At 49.6% G+C, this 18,647-nt stretch overlaps 1 protein-coding gene across 1 annotated transcript in view; it reads left to right on the top strand.

Moving 5' to 3' along the window:
• The window catches only part of LOC142303259 (ankyrin repeat and KH domain-containing protein 1-like), a 255,586-nt gene that overhangs the window by 183,712 nt on the left and 53,227 nt on the right, over positions 1-18,647 (top strand). Inside the window, exons 22-23 of the mRNA XM_075344493.1 lie at positions 4,647-4,809; positions 7,745-7,840. Coding sequence (XP_075200608.1) covers positions 4,647-4,809; positions 7,745-7,840 — 259 coding nt within the window. The remainder of the gene's footprint in view (positions 1-4,646; positions 4,810-7,744; positions 7,841-18,647) is intronic.

Here is an 18,647-nt window from a genome sequence, read left to right as displayed (position 1 = left end):
TGTCCGCTCTCCCGCCACCTCTCACCCCCGTGATGTGTGCTGTCCGCTCTCCCGCCACCTCTCACCCCCGTGATGTGTGCTGTCCGCTCTCCCGCCACCTCTCACCCCCGTGATGTGTGCTGTCCGCTCTCCCGCCACCTCTCACCCCCGTGATGTGTGCTGTCCGCTCTCCCGCCACCTCTCACCCCCGTGATGTGTGCTGTCCGCTCTCCCGCCACCTCCCACCCCCGTGATGTGTGCTGTCCGCTCTCCCGCCACCTCTCACCCCCGTGATGTGTGCTGTCCGCTCTCCCGCCACCTCTCACCCCCGTGATGTCCGCTCTCCCGCCACCTCTCACCCCCGTGATGTCCGCTCTCCCGCCACCTCTCACCCCCGTGATGTCCGCTCTCCCGCCACCTCTCACCCCCGTGATGTGTGCTGTCCGCTCTCCCGCCACCTCTCACCCCCGTGATGTGTGCTGTCCGCTCTCCCGCCACCTCTCACCCCCGTGATGTGTGCTGTCCGCTCTCCCGCCACCTCTCACCCCCGTGATGTGTGCTGTCCGCTCTCCCGCCACCTCTCACCCCCGTGATGTGTGCTGTCCGCTCTCCCGCCACCTCTCACCCCCGTGATGTGTGCTGTCCGCTCTCCCGCCACCTCTCACCCCCGTGATGTGTGCTGTCCGCTCTCCCGCCACCTCTCACCCCCGTGATGTGTGCTGTCCGCTCTCCCGCCACCTCTCACCCCCGTGATGTGTGCTGTCCGCTCTCCCGCCACCTCTCACCCCCGTGATGTGTGCTGTCCGCTCTCCCGCCACCTCTCACCCCCGTGATGTGTGCTGTCCGCTCTCCCGCCACCTCTCACCCCCGTGATCTGTGCTGTCCGCTCTCCCGCCACCTCTCACCCCCGTGATCTGCGCTGCGCTCCCTCTCCCACCTCTCATCCTCCCCGATCTGCTGCCTCCTTCATCTCCTGTGAGCCTGCTGCCTAGATCCATCCTGTAAGGTAACTATCCCCAATCTCACCTCCCACTCCCCATCCCCCCCATCCCCCCTTCACCCCATCCTCTGCCGCTCCTGCATCCACTGCGCCCTCTCCCATCCGCCCCCACCCTATCCCAGCTGCCTCCACCCTATCCCAGCCGCCTCCGTCTCACAATCACAGATGCTCCCTTTATATGCCGCTGCCCACCCCCCCATCTGCCGCCCCCCCCCCCATCTGCCGCTGTTCTGATCCATCCTGTAAGTATTGTTCGTGGCTCTTTTCTAACTATCCCCAATCACATCTCCCTTGCCCCCCTCCTCCCCCACCCGCTTGCCGCCAAGTGCTGATCAGCTACGTGATTGGCTGATCAGGTACGTAATTGTTGCTCTAGTTTTTGCTTTTTTTTGTGCACCCCAAATTAAAAAAAAAAAAACAAAAAAAACTTGAACAATTAGGTACCTGATCAGCAAGCGTCCTGCAGTCGTACTCTACTTTGGACAGGACTTTTTTCCATCCCACCTAGGTGCCCCCCCCCCCCCCCTTTTTTTTTGCAGAACATTCGTGCGTGCGCCCTGTTTTATTTTTCTATGCCTGGGGGGTCTAGTTTCCAAAATGGGGTCACATGTGGGGGAGCTCCACTGTTTCGGCACCTCAGGGGCTCTCCAAACACAACATGGAATACGCTAATTATCCCAAACAATTTTGCGTTTGAAAAGTCAAATGACGCTCCTTGCATTCCAAGCCCTGCTGTGCGCCCAAACATTTGATTTCCACCACATATGAGGTATCTGTGTACTCAGGAGAAATTGCACTATACATTTTATGGTGCAATTTTTCCTGATACCCTTGTGAAAACAAAAAGCTACCTGGTTGAAGTAACAATTTTGTGGTTAAAAAAAAAAAAATTTTTTTTTTTTATTTTCACGGCTCAACTCTATTAACTTTTGTGAAGCCCCCAGAGGATCAAAGTGCTCAATAAACATCTAGATAAATTCCATGAGGGTTCTAGTTTCCAAAATGGGGTCACATGTGGGGGAGCTCCACTGTTTCGGCACCTCAGGGGCTCTCCAAACGCAACATGGTGCGGCTAATGATTCCAGCTAATTTTCTGTTCAAAAAGTCAAATGACGCTCCTTCGCTTCCGAGTCCTGCCGTGCGCCCAAACAGTGGTTTTTCGCCACATATGAGGTATCTGCGTGCTCATAAGAAATTGCCCAACAAATTTTGGGGATTCATTTAATCCTCCTACCCTTGTGAAATGCAATATTTGAGGCTAAATTAACATTTTTGTTGCAAAAAGTAAAATGTTCATTTTTTCCTTCCACATTGCTTTAGCTACTGTGAAGCACCAGAAGGGTTAATAACCTTGTTGAATGTGGTTTTGAGTAGCCTGAGGGGTGCCGTTTTTGGAATGGTGTCACTTATGGGTGTTTTGTGTCATGTAGACCTTTCAAAATCGCTTCAAATGTGATGTGGTCCCTAAAAAAAAGTGGCTTTGTAAATTTTGTTGTAAAAATGAGAAATTGCTCATAAACTTTGAACCCCTATAACTTCCTTAATTTATTTTTTTTTATTTTTTTTTTCCCCCAAAATTGTTCTGATGTAAAGTAGACATGTGGGAAATGTTATTTATTAATTATTTTGTGTCATATGTCTCGTTGATTTTAGAGCATAAAAATTCAAAGTTCAAAAATTACAAAATTTTCAAAATTTTTGCGAAATTTCTGGGTTTTTTTCACAAAGAAACACAAAAAATATCGGCCTAAATTTACCACTAACATGAAGCCCAATATGTCACGAAAAAACAATCTCAGAATCACCGGGATCCATTGAAGCGTTCCAGAGTTATAACCTCATAAAGTGACACTGGTCAGAATTGCAAAAAATGGCCTGGTATTTAGGGTCAAAATAGGCTTGGGGCTGAAGGGGTTAAAGAGCACCTATCAATTCTCCTGACATGTTAGTTGCAGTAATACTACCCCGTGAAATAACTCAGCATCATGTAAACTTTTGTGGTATTCCTCAACAGTCACATCTTTACAATTCCCCTTGTTAGATGCATGCTCATACAGACACTGATACTGTCCAATCAGCCCCCAATACTTGGCTGGAAATTGAAAATGTATTCATACATTTCTAGGTGGATTATCAGACATTTTTGGGGAATTACTAGTGGTGAGTGCTCACTAAAATGCTAGTACTCAAAGTTGGTTAGACTATCGGACGGGCTCGATTCTAGTAACTAGTATACTGGAAGTCAAGGAGAAACTTAAGCATTATTCTGGGGACCCCTCCCCCCCACCTCACCCTAGGGGGGGGGGCAGGAAAATCACTGAAATGGATGGATACAGCACTCTAAATGGGGAATTGGGAAGACGCCTGGTCACATCTCCCAGGTCACTGCTAGGACAATGTTGTCTATTGTTAAATATTCTGCTGTGTGCACATTTAGCATTTTTAGATACGTTTTTGAGTGCAGATTTGTCACAAGTTAAAGGGAATCCTGATGCCAGCAAAGTCCATGAGACTCCTGAAGTGTCAGGCACACCTTGCTCATTTTGTGACTTGCAGATTTGGTACAGAGAATACTCCCACTTTTTTACGGACTGACAATAAAACCATATAAAATGGATTTTACACGAAAAAGTTAGGAAAGATTCTTTCCTGTATAAAGCCCTGTATGTAAGGCAAAATTAAAAGGGGGGGTAAGCTTCCTCCACCCCTTATTTGCCAGTCCATCTGTCACCTTATTTTCCTGTCTCCTATGACTACAGTAGATGACATAGTAGAGGGGGAGATAAAACTATACCTACAGGCAATCACAGTTAAATGTATTTTTACCACCTTATGTGTGTGTGTGTGTGTGTGTGTGTGTGTGTGTGTGTGTGTGACATGTGTCACACATCCTATTTAATTTATGAAGGAGGAACTCTGAAGCTCGCAAAGCCTATGCAGACAATGCATGAACTGGCAAAAATTATAAGGAAGAGGGACTCAGATACTCCCTGTATTACACAGGGCTTTATACATATTATGGTAAAATTGTTAGGTAGTGGGACTGCTAGACTCCTAAAACCTATGCACTAAGCACACAGGCTGCCAAAATTAGGATGAGGCTGTAATACACCCTGCAAGACACGTAGAGGAGGTACTCAGAAAACTTTTGTTCCATCCTTCAGTAATATGCCCATCCTTTGTCCTCTTCCTGAAATAATCTGCCCATCCTTGTCCTCCTGTAGTAATCTGCCCATCCTTGTCCCCATCTTGTAGCTTTCAACAATTGATGTGGTCATTGCCAAATGGTTCTGAAAAGGAAAAAAAAATTCACTGGAAGAATATGATACGAATGTTAATGCATAGTGGATGCAATTATTTTTGGACCTCTCTGTTGCATCTGGACATGGTCCACTTCGTGTAGACATAATTTGAGTTCACATACCTTTTAACATCCCCTCCAATAAACCCACTGCCAGGTAGTCTACATAGACTGGTTCTGTTTCTGGTCCAGCACCCCCACCCCCACCTCCACCTTGAAGTTGCTTATTCATTGTTGGTAGATGATTATAGCATTCAGAACTGTTGAAATGCTTATGTCCATTCTTCAGATGGTTGTACTTATCTAGTAATTTTTTCCCCTGCCAAATCTAGTATGCCTAATTTTTTCCCCACTTCTTTATTTCAGAGGTTCACATATTGACGTGAGAAATAAGAAGGGGAACACGCCTACTTGGCTTGCAGCTAATGGAGGCCATTTTGACATTGTTCAACTTCTTGTTCATGCCGGTGCTGAAGTTGATGCTGCCGATAATCGTAAAATAACTCCTTTAATGTCAGCATTTCGGAAGGTAAAATATTTTTTCTTACTGTTTAGCACTTGGGCATGTGTTTAACCACTTCAGCCCCCGGGCACTTTCCGTTTTTGCGTTTTTGTTTTTTGCTCCTTTTCTCCCGAGAGCCGTAACTTTTTTATTATTCCGTCAATCTTGCCATATGAGGGCTTGTTTTTTGCGGGACGAGTTGTACTTTTAAATGAAATCATAAGTTTTACCATATAGTGTACTGGAAAACGGCAAAAAAATTCCAAGTGCGGAAAAATTGCAAAAAAAGTGGGATCGTACAATGGTTTTTGGGATATTTTATTCACCGTGTTCACTTTATGATAAAACTGATGTATCTATGTGATGCCTCAGGTCGGTGCGAGTTTGTAGACACCAAACATGTATAGGTTTACTTTTATATAAGGGGTTAAAAAAAAATTCACAAGTTTGTCCAATAAAAGTGGCGCACGTTTTGCGCCATTTTCCGAAACACGTAGCGTTCTTATTTTTTGGGATCTATGGCTCAGTGATGGCTTATTTTTTGCGTATCGAGCTGACGTTTATAATGGTACCATTTTTGCGCAGATGCTACGTTTTGATCGCCTGTTATTGCATTTTGCGTAAAACTTGCGGCGACCAAAAAACGTAATTTTGGCGTTTGGAATTTTTTTGCCACTACGCCGTTTACCAATCAGATTAATTGATTTTATATTTTGATCGGGCATTTCTGAACGCGGCGATATCAAATGTGTGTATTTATTTATTTTTTAACCCTTTAATTTTCAATTTTTTTTATTTTCTAAAACTTTTTTTACTTTTTTTTTTTTATTTTACTAGTTCCCCTAGGTGGCTATAGCAATCAGCAATCCGATCGCTGATCGCTATCTGCTGATCACAGCAATACAGCTGTAAACAGCAGATTCAGTCACTTTGGTTTTCCCTCTGCTCTCGGCCGAGGGAAAACGAAAGTGAAACATCATAGCAGCAGGCGTCATCACATGACCCTGTGCTACGATGGCAACCACCGATAGTCACGTGATAACACACGTGACTTCCGGTGGGGGCGGCGGTAAGTAACAAACATGGCCGCGCGCATTTAAATCTTGCTGCCAGACTTTGGCAGCAAGATTTAAGGGGTTAATGGCCGCGGGTGGAAGCGATTCCACCCGCGGCTAGGAGGCACACATGTCAGCTGTTGAAAACAGCTGATATGTGGGCCGATCCACGCCGCCTGCCCGCGGCAGGGGGCGGGGCTTAACGGGACACGATCCTGGACGGATAGATCCGTCCAAGGTCGTGAAGGGGTTAAAGTGAGGGTCACGAAATGTAAGTTCACAATTTATTTATTTTTTTTATACAGCCGATGGGGTATATTTCCTTGCTTTGCTGCATGTTAACAAACATACACAAAAAAAAAATCTTCAAAGCTTGTATGTGTGATTTCAAAGAGTACAGAGGAGGTGCAGGGGAATGGGTGAGGGATACGTGGAGGAGCAGGGGGAATCTTAGCACTAGCCATGTCATTATACATGCTCGTGCTGTGCGACTTCACACTACCTATGTGACATTTGAAGCACAACAGTACCAGACCTCGAGGAGTTAGAGGGTGGGAACATCGATCCCAGCCTGTGAGGAGTCCTGATCAGTGGGCTGCCTAGAAGTTTATAAGTAAGCCATGCCTCCTCGTTTGTGACGTACCATTCCAGAAGGGAGGCTGTGCACTCATAGGGTAATAGCAGTGCTGTCTTATGTGACAGTTACTATCTGTAACATCATACAGCAAGGACATTAAGAGGTATATCAGCCTTCAGATTTAGACAATGTTCATTGAAATACATGATCTCACGGACTACCCCTTTTTAAAGTTAAGGAACTGGTGGTGGGTCAGCCGACTACCTTGATGTTTTGTTGATGGGCTAGTTGAGTAGGACTATCCATTTGTTCTCCCAGTGATGACATTTCTCCCCGCTCACCCAATTTTAAAAATTGGCCAAACTTTTTCAGGTTTTACTCAGACGTCAGGTGAGTTGGCTGAATGAGTCTTCAGCCAACGGCTATTTACTGACCTGTTTGGCTTATTTGGCTCATCCTCTTTGTAATCTCTGTTGTAGGACATATTTCTGCCTGCCTAGTCCCCACTATTCTCAGTAATTATGTAAGGAAAATTAAAGCATTACTAGAGGTTTTTTTTCTTAGGCCATGTGGTACATGTTGAGTATTTTGAGGGTTTTTTTTACCTCCAGTATTGGTAAGACAAAACCAGGAGTGGAACAATCAGAGGAAAAGTATAATAGAAACACGACACCACTTCTGCATTTCATACCCACTCCTGGTTTTGGCTTACCAATATTGAGGCAAAAAAACTCACCAAATACTCAACGTGTGGACATGGCCTTATACTGCACCTCCGGTATCTTCATTTGTTTCCAGCATGGCTCTGGTCGGTCTCTGGCACTTTGTGACCTGCTGGCAGCTCCTGTGTTTCATGGAGCACACATTGTTTTGGCTCTGTCTTGTATTGAGCATTTGTAATGTAACTTCTAACTACCGGCCAATTTGAAGTTACAGGCACAACACATTATGGCGCTGTGGGACCAGAACGATGCCAATAAAGGTGAAGACACCAGCGGGCGATTATAATACTGGGGCAGGGGACTTAGATTTGAAACACCACTCCAGTGCTGATGAAAACAATGCTGGAGTGGTGCTTTAAGTAATTGGATTGAGAAAAAAAGGTTTTTTTTCCAGCTTTAATTGTTAAAAAAAAATATTGTGTACATTTAGTGACGTCTCGTGTCAGTCAGCAACCTGCAATGATGGCTCATGGGGCATGGGCGGAGTGTTCACCAAGTGCTCAGCGTTATAAATGGATCCTCCTATTGGGAGACTGTACAGGATTCAGATAGTTTATGATTATTTTTTATTTCCAGATTCACAGGTTTGTTTTTTTTCTCTTTTATAGGGTCATATAAAAGTTGTCCAGTTCTTGGTGAAGGAAGTGAATCAGTTTCCATCTGATATTGAGTGCATGAGATACATTGCAACAATAACTGATAAGGTAAGGATTGCTGTGATCCATTGGGTTGTAGTAACTGAATAATTGTACAAATATTGTCAAATCTTCATTTTTAGGCTGTCTTATTTACAGTAGCACACAATTTTGTAAATTAAGATCTCTTTAACCTGATTTTTTTTTTTTTTTTTATTTAATTTTAAAAGCAGATATAATTAATAATTTGACAAAAAATGATTGTCATATATTAAGAGAAGATTCTTGGGGCGAACCTCTCACTCAGATGAGGTGACTCCAGCTGATGTCACTTCCAGGGGAATTCCCAAGCTCCTCGGCTCTGCTTGTCTTTCAAGGGAATGTGACCAGCGGTCTGCGCCTGCGCTGGAGGTGCTCAGCGTAGGGATAAGCAGGGCTGCTCCAGATGCAGAGCAAGGTCGCTGTATACTAGGTAACTATTGTGCTGTATGCCAGTAGTAACCCAGCGGTCTTGCTCTGCAGCTACAGGATAGGCTTAGGCTACGTTCACACATCAGTTTTTTTCCATCCGGCACAATCCGGAAGAAAACTGATCCAGCGCCGGATCAGTTTTATCCCCATTTTATTTGTATTGGCGCTGGATTGTGCCTGATGGCCTTGCATTGCATCCGGCTTTTGACGGATCCGGCGTAATTACTCAATGCGGCGGCCGGATGGAATGTCTCATTGAACGTTTTTTGTCTCTGAAAAAAAAAACGTATCGCTCCGGATATTGTAAAAAACGGATCCAGCAAAAAAAAAAACTGGATGGAACTGATGCGCCGGATCCGTTTTTGAAGGAACCAGTATACCAGATCCGTAAAAAAAAAAAAGATCCGGCGCATCAGTTTTTGCATATTCTGCGCCGGATCCGTTGCATCAGGCACTTGTGCCTGATGCCAAAAAACTGATGTGTGAACATAGCCTTAAGGCCGCTTTAGACGCTACGATATATCTGGCGATATGTCGTCAGGGTCACTGGTTTCGTGACGCATTCCCGTCATCGTTAGCCACGTCGTTGTGTGTGACACCTACGTGCGACTCCAAACGATCGCAAATAGGGTGAAGATCGTTGACACGTCGTTCAGTTTCAAAATATTATTCGTCGTTTGGAACGCAGCAGACCTATTGCTACGTTTGACACCCTGCCAACGACTAACATCATCCACACGACCGCCTTGGTCAAACAATATGACGCTGAACGATGTAGCGTTATTTGTGAGATGTGTACGTGTGACCGCTACAAAACGACCTATGAGCGATCTCGATAAATCGTAACAACGATCTGGGCGTGTCACATCGCTAACCAGATCGCTAGCGATATCATTGTGTGTAAAGCAGCGATGGAGAGGGAAGGATTTATCTCCTTCTCTCCTCCGTAGCCGGGTATTGCCATTCTCGCACTGCACTCGCGGTACTCCGGTGTACCGCGAGTGCAGTGCGATCTTTCTCTCGCCCCATAGACTTGGATGGGTGCGAGAGAGTCTCGCATTATAGTAGCAGCATGCTGCGATTTGTTTTCTCGGTCCGATTGGGGCCAAGAAAATAATTGCTCATGGGTGCTAACACACAGGCTAATATTGGTCCGAGTGGAATGCGTTGTTTTATCAGACTCCACTCGGTCCGATTTTCATGCAGTGTGTCTTAGGCCTCACAAATCAAAAAGAGCCTTTTCCGGCACAAAGTGAAAACCTAAAACAAATAGTTCATACAATAGTACGGGTTCACCCGCTATGGATAATCAGCTTTTAGTCCTTAGCAAAGACAAACACTGGAGGTCTGTACTCCTCCACACAGACGCTGAATATTACAACTGGTTCCTTTCTACCTGCCATACCATGCACCAGGGTGGGGATATGTATGTGATCAGCCAGTACCACCCATCTCTTTTCACTGCTGGGAAACCTGCCTCTAAAATGCCCTATTAACTCTCAACACTATATGTGCTGGAGCTTGAAGGTTTCACAATGGCCCTCAGTGCCCTGATCTGAAAATCTGTGGCTAGATATAAAAAGAGCAGTGCATGAATGATCACAAAGGTATCTCACAGAACTGGAAGCTATTCTAAGGAAAAATGAATGAAAATCCCTCAAATAAGAATTGAAAGATTCTTGGCTGACTACAAAACGCGCTTACAAGCTGTGACACCCGCCAAAGGTGGTGCTACTAGGTACTAACCATGCAGGGTAAACTTTTAGAGATCATTTCATCTTCAACTTGGTATTTCTTTGTCGCTCCATTGGGAGACCCAGACAATTGGGTGTATAGCTTCTGCCTCCGGAGGCCACACAAAGTATTACACTTTAAAAAGTGTAACCCCTCCCCTCTGCCTATACACCCTCCCGTGGATCACAGGCTCCTCAGTTTTATGCTTTGTGTGGAAGGAGGCACACATCCACTCATGCATTCTCATACTAGTTATGTCGGTTGGAAGAAAAGAGGGCCCCCAGGGGGCCCCCGGCATGTTCCCTTCTCACCCCACACCGTCGGCGGTGTTGTTAAGGTTGAGGTACCCATTGCGGGTACAAAGGCCGGAGCCTCATGCCGTCTCCTTCACCATCCCTTAGCGGCTCTGGGAGAAGTGGGATCCTGAGCGGTCATCCATTTACTGGGACCGTGCTCCCTCCGCAGCCCCTGTGGGAATCTGCCGGACCGGAGTCTATTCAACCTCAGGGACCGGGCCCTGCAACTCTAAGGTACTCTGTGTCCCCATTGGGGACTGTGCAGGGAGCGTACCTTCTTCCCGGACGCTGCGGCAGCTGCTGAATTGAGAAGGCCGGCGGACTTCCGCGCCGACCGTGCCTGCTTGTCGCGTGCGGTCTCAAATTTAGTCCCCGGCTTCATCGCGGCCTAGTCGCAAAAATCCCGCCCGCGGGACTGCCGACCTGACGTCGGATGTGAGGGCCGAAGCATCCTGTATGTTTCCTCCCCCCTCACTGATCACTGTGGGGACCCCAGATTACCGCACTTTCCTGGCGCCGCCCACGGCTCCACTCCTCCCCTGAGAGCTCCGGCAACCATTTTTTGGCATTCTGCCGGTGGAGGATTCTCAGTGAAGAGCTCTGCAGCTCCGGGGGACCTAAGGCAGGGAATCTGGAGGACACACACTCCGCTTTTTAGCGGTCGGTAAGCCACACTGGTCACCCGGTGCTGGTCCCCCTAGGGTGCCGGAATAGATACGTATTTATATATATATTTCTGTTCGGTCGGGCTGTATACCCTTTTTTTGCCCATATACCCTCAGTGATCATTCTCCTAGGAGACAACAGCATGTCGTCCACAAGGAGCAAATCTGTTAAGGCACAGGGTTTTTTTGCGGCCTGTACCTCTTGTGGGGCTATGTTACCTGCTGGTTCCACCTACCCTCACTGTGAGCAATGCTGGACCCCTGTTTCGCTTGCTCAGCCGGAGCCTCGGTCACTAGTGGGCCCCTCGGCTCATGTAGACCCCCCTGCTCCCCATGTCCAGGCGGCAGGGACAGAGTTCGCCTCTTTTGCTGAGAAACTCTGAGTCACTTTCACAATCCATGGCTCAGTCTATGGACAAATGGTCTGCCAAGCTGCTAGAAGCTTTGCAGTCCAGACCGTTCCTTACACAGGCCCCGGCCCCTGTTGGATCGTCGCCTCCAGGCCCCTCTCGGTCCGCGCCGCAGCGCGCTCCCAGGTTGGGCCCAAGGTCTCACGTGGAGGACTCCTGCCCGGACCACAGTCCTAGACAGACTAAGCGGGCTCGCTGGGAATCTTCCCCGACTTCTTCACGCTGCTCGGGTTCCCAGCTTGAGGCGGACGTCGCAGCTCAGGGCTCTGACCCTGACGTCGCCCTTAACCTTGATACACCTGAAGGGGACGCCTTAGTGAATGATCTTATCTCGTCCATCAACCAGGTGTTGGATCTCTCTCCCCCGCCTCCTACTGTAGAGGAGTCTGCGTCTCAGCAGGAGAAACACCAGTTTCGGTTCCCCAAACGTACACGTAGTGCGTTTTTCGATCACTCTAACTTCAGAGATGCTGTCCAGAAGCCCAGAGCGGTTCCGGACAAACGCTTTACTAAGCGCCTCACTGACACGCGTTATCCCTTCCCCTCTGAAGTCGTTAAGGGTTGGGCTCAATGTCCCAAGGTGGATCCTCCAGTCTCTAGATTGGCGGCTAGATCTGTGGTATCGGTTGCAGATGGCTCATCGCTAAAGGATGCCACTGACAGGCAGATAGAGCTCCTGGTGAAATCCATCTATGAAGCCACGGGCGCGTCTTTTGCCCCGGCCTTTGCAGCCGTGTGGGCACTCCAAGCTATCTCAGCTTGTCTGGCTGAGATTAATGCTGTCACACGTAATTCTGCTCCGCAAGTTGCGTCTTTGACTTCTCAAGCGTCAGCTTTTTCTTCCTACGCCATGAACGCAGTCCTAGACTCTGCTAGCCGTACAGCTGTGGCATCCGCTAACTCTGTGGCAGTCCGCAGGGCCATGTGGCTGCGCGAATGGAAGGCAGACTCTGCCTCCAAGAGGTTCTTAACCGGTTTGCCGTTTTCTGGCGACCGCTTGTTTGGCGAACGATTGGATGAGATTATTAAGGAATCCAAGGGAAAGGACTCCTCCTTACCCCAGTCCAAACCTAAGAGACCTCAGCAACGGAAAATACAATCGAGGTTTCGGTCCTTTCGTCCCTCCGCCAAGCCCCAATTCTCTTCGTCCAGCAGGCCGGAGAAAGGCCAGAGGAACTCCTATGCGTGGCGGTCCAAGTCACGCCCCCAAAAGGCCGCAGGAGGCACTGCCTCCAAGGCGACCTCCTCATGACTCTCTGCATCCCCGAGCCGCATCCTCGGTCGGTGGCAGGCTCTCCCGCTTTGGCGACGCCTGGTGGCCACATGTTCAAGACCGATGGGTGAGAGACATTCTGTCTCACGGTTACAGGATAGAGTTCAGCTCTCGTCCTCCGGCTCGTTTCTTCAGAACCTCTCCGCCCCCTGCTCAGGCCGACGCACTTTTTCAGGCAGTGGACGCTCTGAAGACAGAAGGAGTTGTGATCCCCGTTCCCCTTCAGGAACGTGGTCGCGGCTTTTACTCCAACTTGTTCGTGGTGCCAAAAAAGGACGGATCATTCCGTCCCGTTCTGGACCTCAAACTACTCAACAGACATGTGATAACCAGACGGTTTCGGATGGAATCTCTCCGCTCGGTCATCGCCTCGATGTCACAAGGAGACTTCCTAGCATCGATCGACATCAAGGATGCTTATCTCCACGTGCCGATCACACCCGAACATCAACGCTTCTTGCGTTTCGCCATCGGGGACGAACACCTTCAGTTCGTGGCATTGCCTTTCGGCTTGGCGACAGCCCCACGGGTTTTCACCAAAGTCATGGCATCCGTTGTGGCGGTCCTACACTCTCAGGGCCACTCGGTGATTCCCTACTTAGACGATCTCCTAGTCAGGGCACCTTCTCGGGTGGCGTGTCAACACAGCCTTACCGTTGCTCTGGCGACTCTCCAGCAGTTCGGGTGGATCATCAACTTCCCGAAATCCAAGTTAACACCGACTCAATCACTGACTTACCTCGGGATGGAGTTTCATACACAGTCAGCGGTAGTCAAGCTACCGCGGGACAAACAGCTTTCTCTGCAGGCAGGGGTGCAATCACTTCTTCGGGGTCAGTCACACCCCTTAAGGCGCCTCATGCACTTCCTGGGGAAGATGGTGGCAGCGATGGAGGCAGTGCCGTTTGCGCAATTCCATCTGCGGCCACTCCAATGGGACATTCTCCGCAAATGGGACAGGAGGTCGGCTTCCCTCGACAGGAACGTCTCTCTTTCCCTTGCAACCAAGACGTCTCTTCAGTGGTGGCTCCTTCCCAATTCTCTATCGCAGGGAAAATCCTTCCTACCCCCAACCTGGGCTGTGGTCACCACGGACGCGAGCCTGTCAGGGTGGGGAGCGGTTTTTCTCCACCACAGGGCTCAGGGAACCTGGACTCAGATAGTCTTCCCTTCAGATCAATGTTCTGGAGATAAGGGCAGTGTATCTAGCCCTATTGGCTTTCCATCGGTTGCTGGAGGGCAGGCAGATCCGTATCCAGTCGGACAACGCCACTGCCGTCGCATACATCAACCACCAAGGCGGCACTCGCAGTCGTCAAGCCTTCCAGGAAGTCCGGCGGATTCTGCAGTGGGTGGAAGCCACAGCCTCCACCATCTCCGCAGTTCACATCCCGGGCGTAGAAAACTGGGAAGCAGATTTTCTCAGTCGTCAGGGCATGGATGCGGGGGAATGGTCTCTACACCCAGAAGTGTTTCGAGAGATATGTCGCCGCTGGGGAACGCCGGACGTCGATCTCATGGCGTCACGGCACAATGCGGGGGAATGGTCTCTACACCCAGAAGTGTTTCGAGAGATATGTCGCCGCTGGGGAACGCCGGACGTCGATCTCATGGCGTCACGGCACAAAGTCCCGGCATTCATGGCTCGGTCTCAGGATCACAGAGCTCTGGCGGCGGACGCGTTAGTTCAGGATTGGTCGCAGTTTCGACTGCCTTATGTGTTTCCTCCTCTGGCGATGCTGCCCAGAGTGTTACGCAAGATCAGGTCCGACTGCCGTCGCGCCATTCTTGTCGCTCCAGACTGGCCGAGGCGGTCGTGGTACCCGGATCTGTGGCATCTCACGTTGGGTCAACCGTGGACGCTTCCAGACCGCCCAGACTTGCTGTCACAAGGCCCGTTTTTCCATCTGAATTCTGTGGCCCTCAACCTGACTGTGTGGCCATTGAGTCCTGGCTCCTAGCGTCTTCAGGGTTATCTCAGGATGTCATTGCCACCATGAGACAGGCCAGGAAACCAACGTCCGCCAAGATCTATTACAGGTCTTGGCAAATCTTCTTATCCTGGTGCTCTGATAACGGTTTTCCTCCGTGGCCGTTTGCCTTACCCACTTTTCTTTCATTCCTTCAATCCGGAATGGACAAGGGTTTGTTGTCAAGGTCCAAATGACGATGATGATGAGACTCAAAGGATCTCTCGATATCCGGCTGCTGTTTCTAATTAAAAATGTCATGTGTGCACACGAGAATAAATAACTGCACAGCAAGTCAGTTATATCTATCTCCATGACTGGCTCTAGACCAAGTGATCTTTATTATTTGAAAAAACTCTAAACCGAGCAGTTGTCCATCTGTCTTGGGTGTAGAACAGGAAATAGCAGCCATCTTTACAATTACATGTGCTGGTATATACTGTGTCTAAGGAAAATACACTGAATATGCAATATACATATATACATGTTAGTAAGAAACAAAGCATTCACAAATATGTGTGTTAGTTCACATCTACTGAACTATATAACTGAGTCTATGAAATGGCTGAATTAAGTATTTTTGGATACTCAATTCTTTATCCTCAACATTGTCACTCGGCTCTCTCAAGGGCCAAGTATCGGCGCTCTCCGTATTTTTTCAAAAGCGCCTAGCCAGGCTTCCGCAGGTCCGCACGTTCCTGCAGGGAGTTTGCCACATAGTCCCACCTTACAAGCGTCCGCTGGAACCCTGGGATCTCAACAGGGTGCTAACGGCTCTTCAGAAACCACCTTTCGAGCCGCTGCGGGATGTCTTAATCACGTCTTTCGCAGAAGGTGGCCTTTCTAGTGGCAGTTACATCACTCCGGAGAGTGTCTGAGCTTGCAGCGCTGTCTTGCAAAGCCCCCTTCCTGGTGTTTCACCAGGATAAGGTGGTTCTGCGTCCTGTCCCGGAATTTCTCCCTAAGGTGGTATCCCCTTTTCATCTCAATCAGGATATCTCCTTGCCTTCATTTTGCCCTAATCCAATTCACCAATGTGAAAAGGATTTGCACTCCTTGGATCTGGTGAGAGCACTCCGACTCTACGTGTCTCGAACGGCGCCCCTGCGTCGTTCAGATGCGCTCTTTGTCCTTGTCGCTGGCCAGCGTAAGGGTTCACAGGCTTCCAAGTCAACCTTGGCTCGGTGGATCAAGGAACCGATTCTCGAAGCCTACCGTTCTTCTGGGCTTCCGCTTCCTTCAGGGCTGAAAGCCCATTCTACCAGAGCCGTGGGTGCGTCCTGGGCATTGCGGCACCGGGCTACGGCTCAGCAGGTGTGTCAGGCAGCTACGTGGTCTAGTCTGCACACTTTCACGAAACACTATCAAGTGCATACCTATGCTTCGGCAGACGCCAGTCTAGGTAGGCGAGTCCTTCAGGCGGCGGTTGCCCACCTGTAAGAGGGGGCCGTTTCGGCTCTCTTTATTGAGGTATTCTTTTACCCACCCAGGGACTGCTCTTGGACGTCCCAATTGTCTGGGTCTCCCAATGGAGCGACAAAGAAGGGAATTTTGTTTACTTACCGTAAATTCCTTTTCTTCGGCGCTCCATTGGGAGACCCAGACGATTGGGTGTATAGCACTGCCCTCCGGAGGCCACACAAAGCAATTACACTAAAAAGTGTAAGGCCCCTCCCCTTCTGGCTATACACCCCCAGTGGGATCACTGGCTCACCAGTTTTCTGCTTTGTGCGAAGGAGGTCAGACATCCACGCATAGCTCCACTGTTTAGTCAGCAGTAGCTGCTGACTCTATCGGATGGAAGAAAAGAGAGCCCATATAGGGCCCCCAGCATGCTCCCTTCTCACCCCACTTGCGGTTTGTAAGGTTGAGGTACCCATTGCGGGTACGGAGGCTGGAGCCCACATGCTGCTTTCCTTCCCCATCCCCCTGAGGGGCTCTGTGGAAGTGGGATCTTACCGGCCCCCGAACCCTGAGGCCGAGCTCCATCCACAGACCCAGAGACCCTGCTGGAGGAGCTGAGTACAGTCAGGGACAAGGCCCTGCAACGTTCAGGTACTCTGTGTCCCCGCACAGACAGGCCACGCACACTCCAGGCTTGCTGGGTGTGCTAGTGCGCCGGGGGCACTAGCGCTGCGCGCTCGGGTTAGAGTCACTGCAGCTTAGCTGAGTGATTTTTTTGTCTTGGGAACTACCGCGCCGGCCGCTCCGGGAGTGGCGGCGCCGCTGGGACTTGTAGTGCGCCGGGGACTCGCGCTGCCCGCGCTTTTACGGCGGCAGCGCTCATAAATCTAGTCCCCGGCTTTTGTGGCCTAGTTACGGTTCGTTCCCGCCCCCACCCTGTCAATCAGGGAAAGGGAGAGACGCTGTGCAATAGGCAGCGCCGAGGGCTGGAGCCTTATTTACATGCTCCAGCCCTCTCACTGGGTACAGTGGGGACGCAAGTTTCCCGCTCTTGGTCTCAACACGCCCAGGGCCCGCCCCTCTCCACAGGACGCCGGCAGCCATTCCTGCATGCAGTCTGGCTGGAGAACGGACACAGGCTCTGGGGGACTCAGACAAGGGACTCTGGCGACCACACACCCGCGTTTATGCGGGCGGTAAGCTGCACATAAGTGCTGGCCCCACTAGTGCCACAGTGTTATTTGGTGCATTTTTTCTCTGTACCATATATATTTATATTGCACTGTACAGTCGCTTCTTGGCTTATACCCTCATTGCTCTGAGGAGACAACAACATGTCATCCGCAAAACGCAAGGGTGCCAAGGCACAGGCGGTACGCACTGCTTGTGCCGCATGTGGGGCTAATCTACCGGCAGGTTCCAATGACCCCCATTGTGTGCAATGTTCAATCCCTGTGCCACTTCGTCAGCCAGAGTCTATGGTAGTAGTGGCCCAGGCAGAGACGCCTGTGAACCCTGCCCCGGTGACGGGGACAGAATTTGCAGTTTTTGCTGACAAGATGTCTGTGACTATGACAAAAATCCTGGAAACCTTGCAGTCCAGGCCAGTTTCTCAGACCATGGACACTGCTGTGTCTATGCTCCCCGGTCCCCCTCAGTTGGAACTAATCCGTACTTCAAGGGGGTCCCAGGCATCACAGGCTGAAGACTCTGACTCGGATGACAGTCCCAGGCAGCCTAAGCGGGCTCGCTGGGAAAGACCCTCGCCGTCATCACACTGGTCAGGGTCTCAGCGAGACGAGGCTCTGTATGAGGAGACAGAGGTGGGTGATCAGGAATCTACTCCTGACACCGCTCTCAATCTAGATACCCCTGATGGTGACGCTATGGTAAATGACCTTATAGCGGCCATCAATAGACTGTTGGATATTTCTCCCCCAGCCCCTTCTGCAGAGGAGGCAGCTGCACAGCAGGAGAAGTTCCAGTTCCGGTATCCTAAGCGTAAATTGAGTACTTTTCTGGACCACTCTGACTTCAGAGAATCAGTCCAGAAACATCATGCTTATCCAGATAAGCGTTTCTCCAAACGTCTTAAGGATACACGTTATCCCTTTCCCCCTGACGTGGTCAAACGCTGGACCCAGTGTCCAAAGGTGGACCCCCCAATCTCCAGGCTTGCGGCTAGATCCTTAGTTGCAGTGGAGGATGGGGCTTCACTTAAAGATGCCAATGACAGACAGATGGACCTTTGGTTAAAGTCTGTCTATGAAGCTATCGGCGCGTCGTTTGCTCCAGCATTCGCGGCCGTGTGGGCACTCCAAGCTATTTCAGCTGGCCTGGCACAAGTGGACTCTATCATACGTCCAGCAGTGCCGCGAGTAGCGTCCCTAACCTCGCAAATGTCTGCGTTTGCGACTTACGCTATCAACGCTGTCCTGGACTCTACGAGCTGTACCTCAATGGCGTCTGCCAACTCTGTGGTTTTGCGCAGAGCCTTGTGGTTAAAGGAATGGAAAGCAGATTCTGCTTCCAAGAAATGTTTTTAACCAGCTTGCCACTATCTGGAGACAGACTGTTTGGTGAGCAATTGGCTGAGATCATTAAACAGTCCAAGGGTAAGGACTCCTCCTTACCCCAGCCCAGATCGAGCAAA

Source organism: Anomaloglossus baeobatrachus, chromosome 4, assembly GCF_048569485.1.
Source record: "Anomaloglossus baeobatrachus isolate aAnoBae1 chromosome 4, aAnoBae1.hap1, whole genome shotgun sequence".
Lineage (NCBI taxonomy): Eukaryota > Metazoa > Chordata > Amphibia > Anura > Aromobatidae > Anomaloglossus > Anomaloglossus baeobatrachus.
The sequence above is the reverse complement of the archived record's forward strand: the minus strand, read 5'-3'. Positions and strand labels throughout refer to the sequence as shown.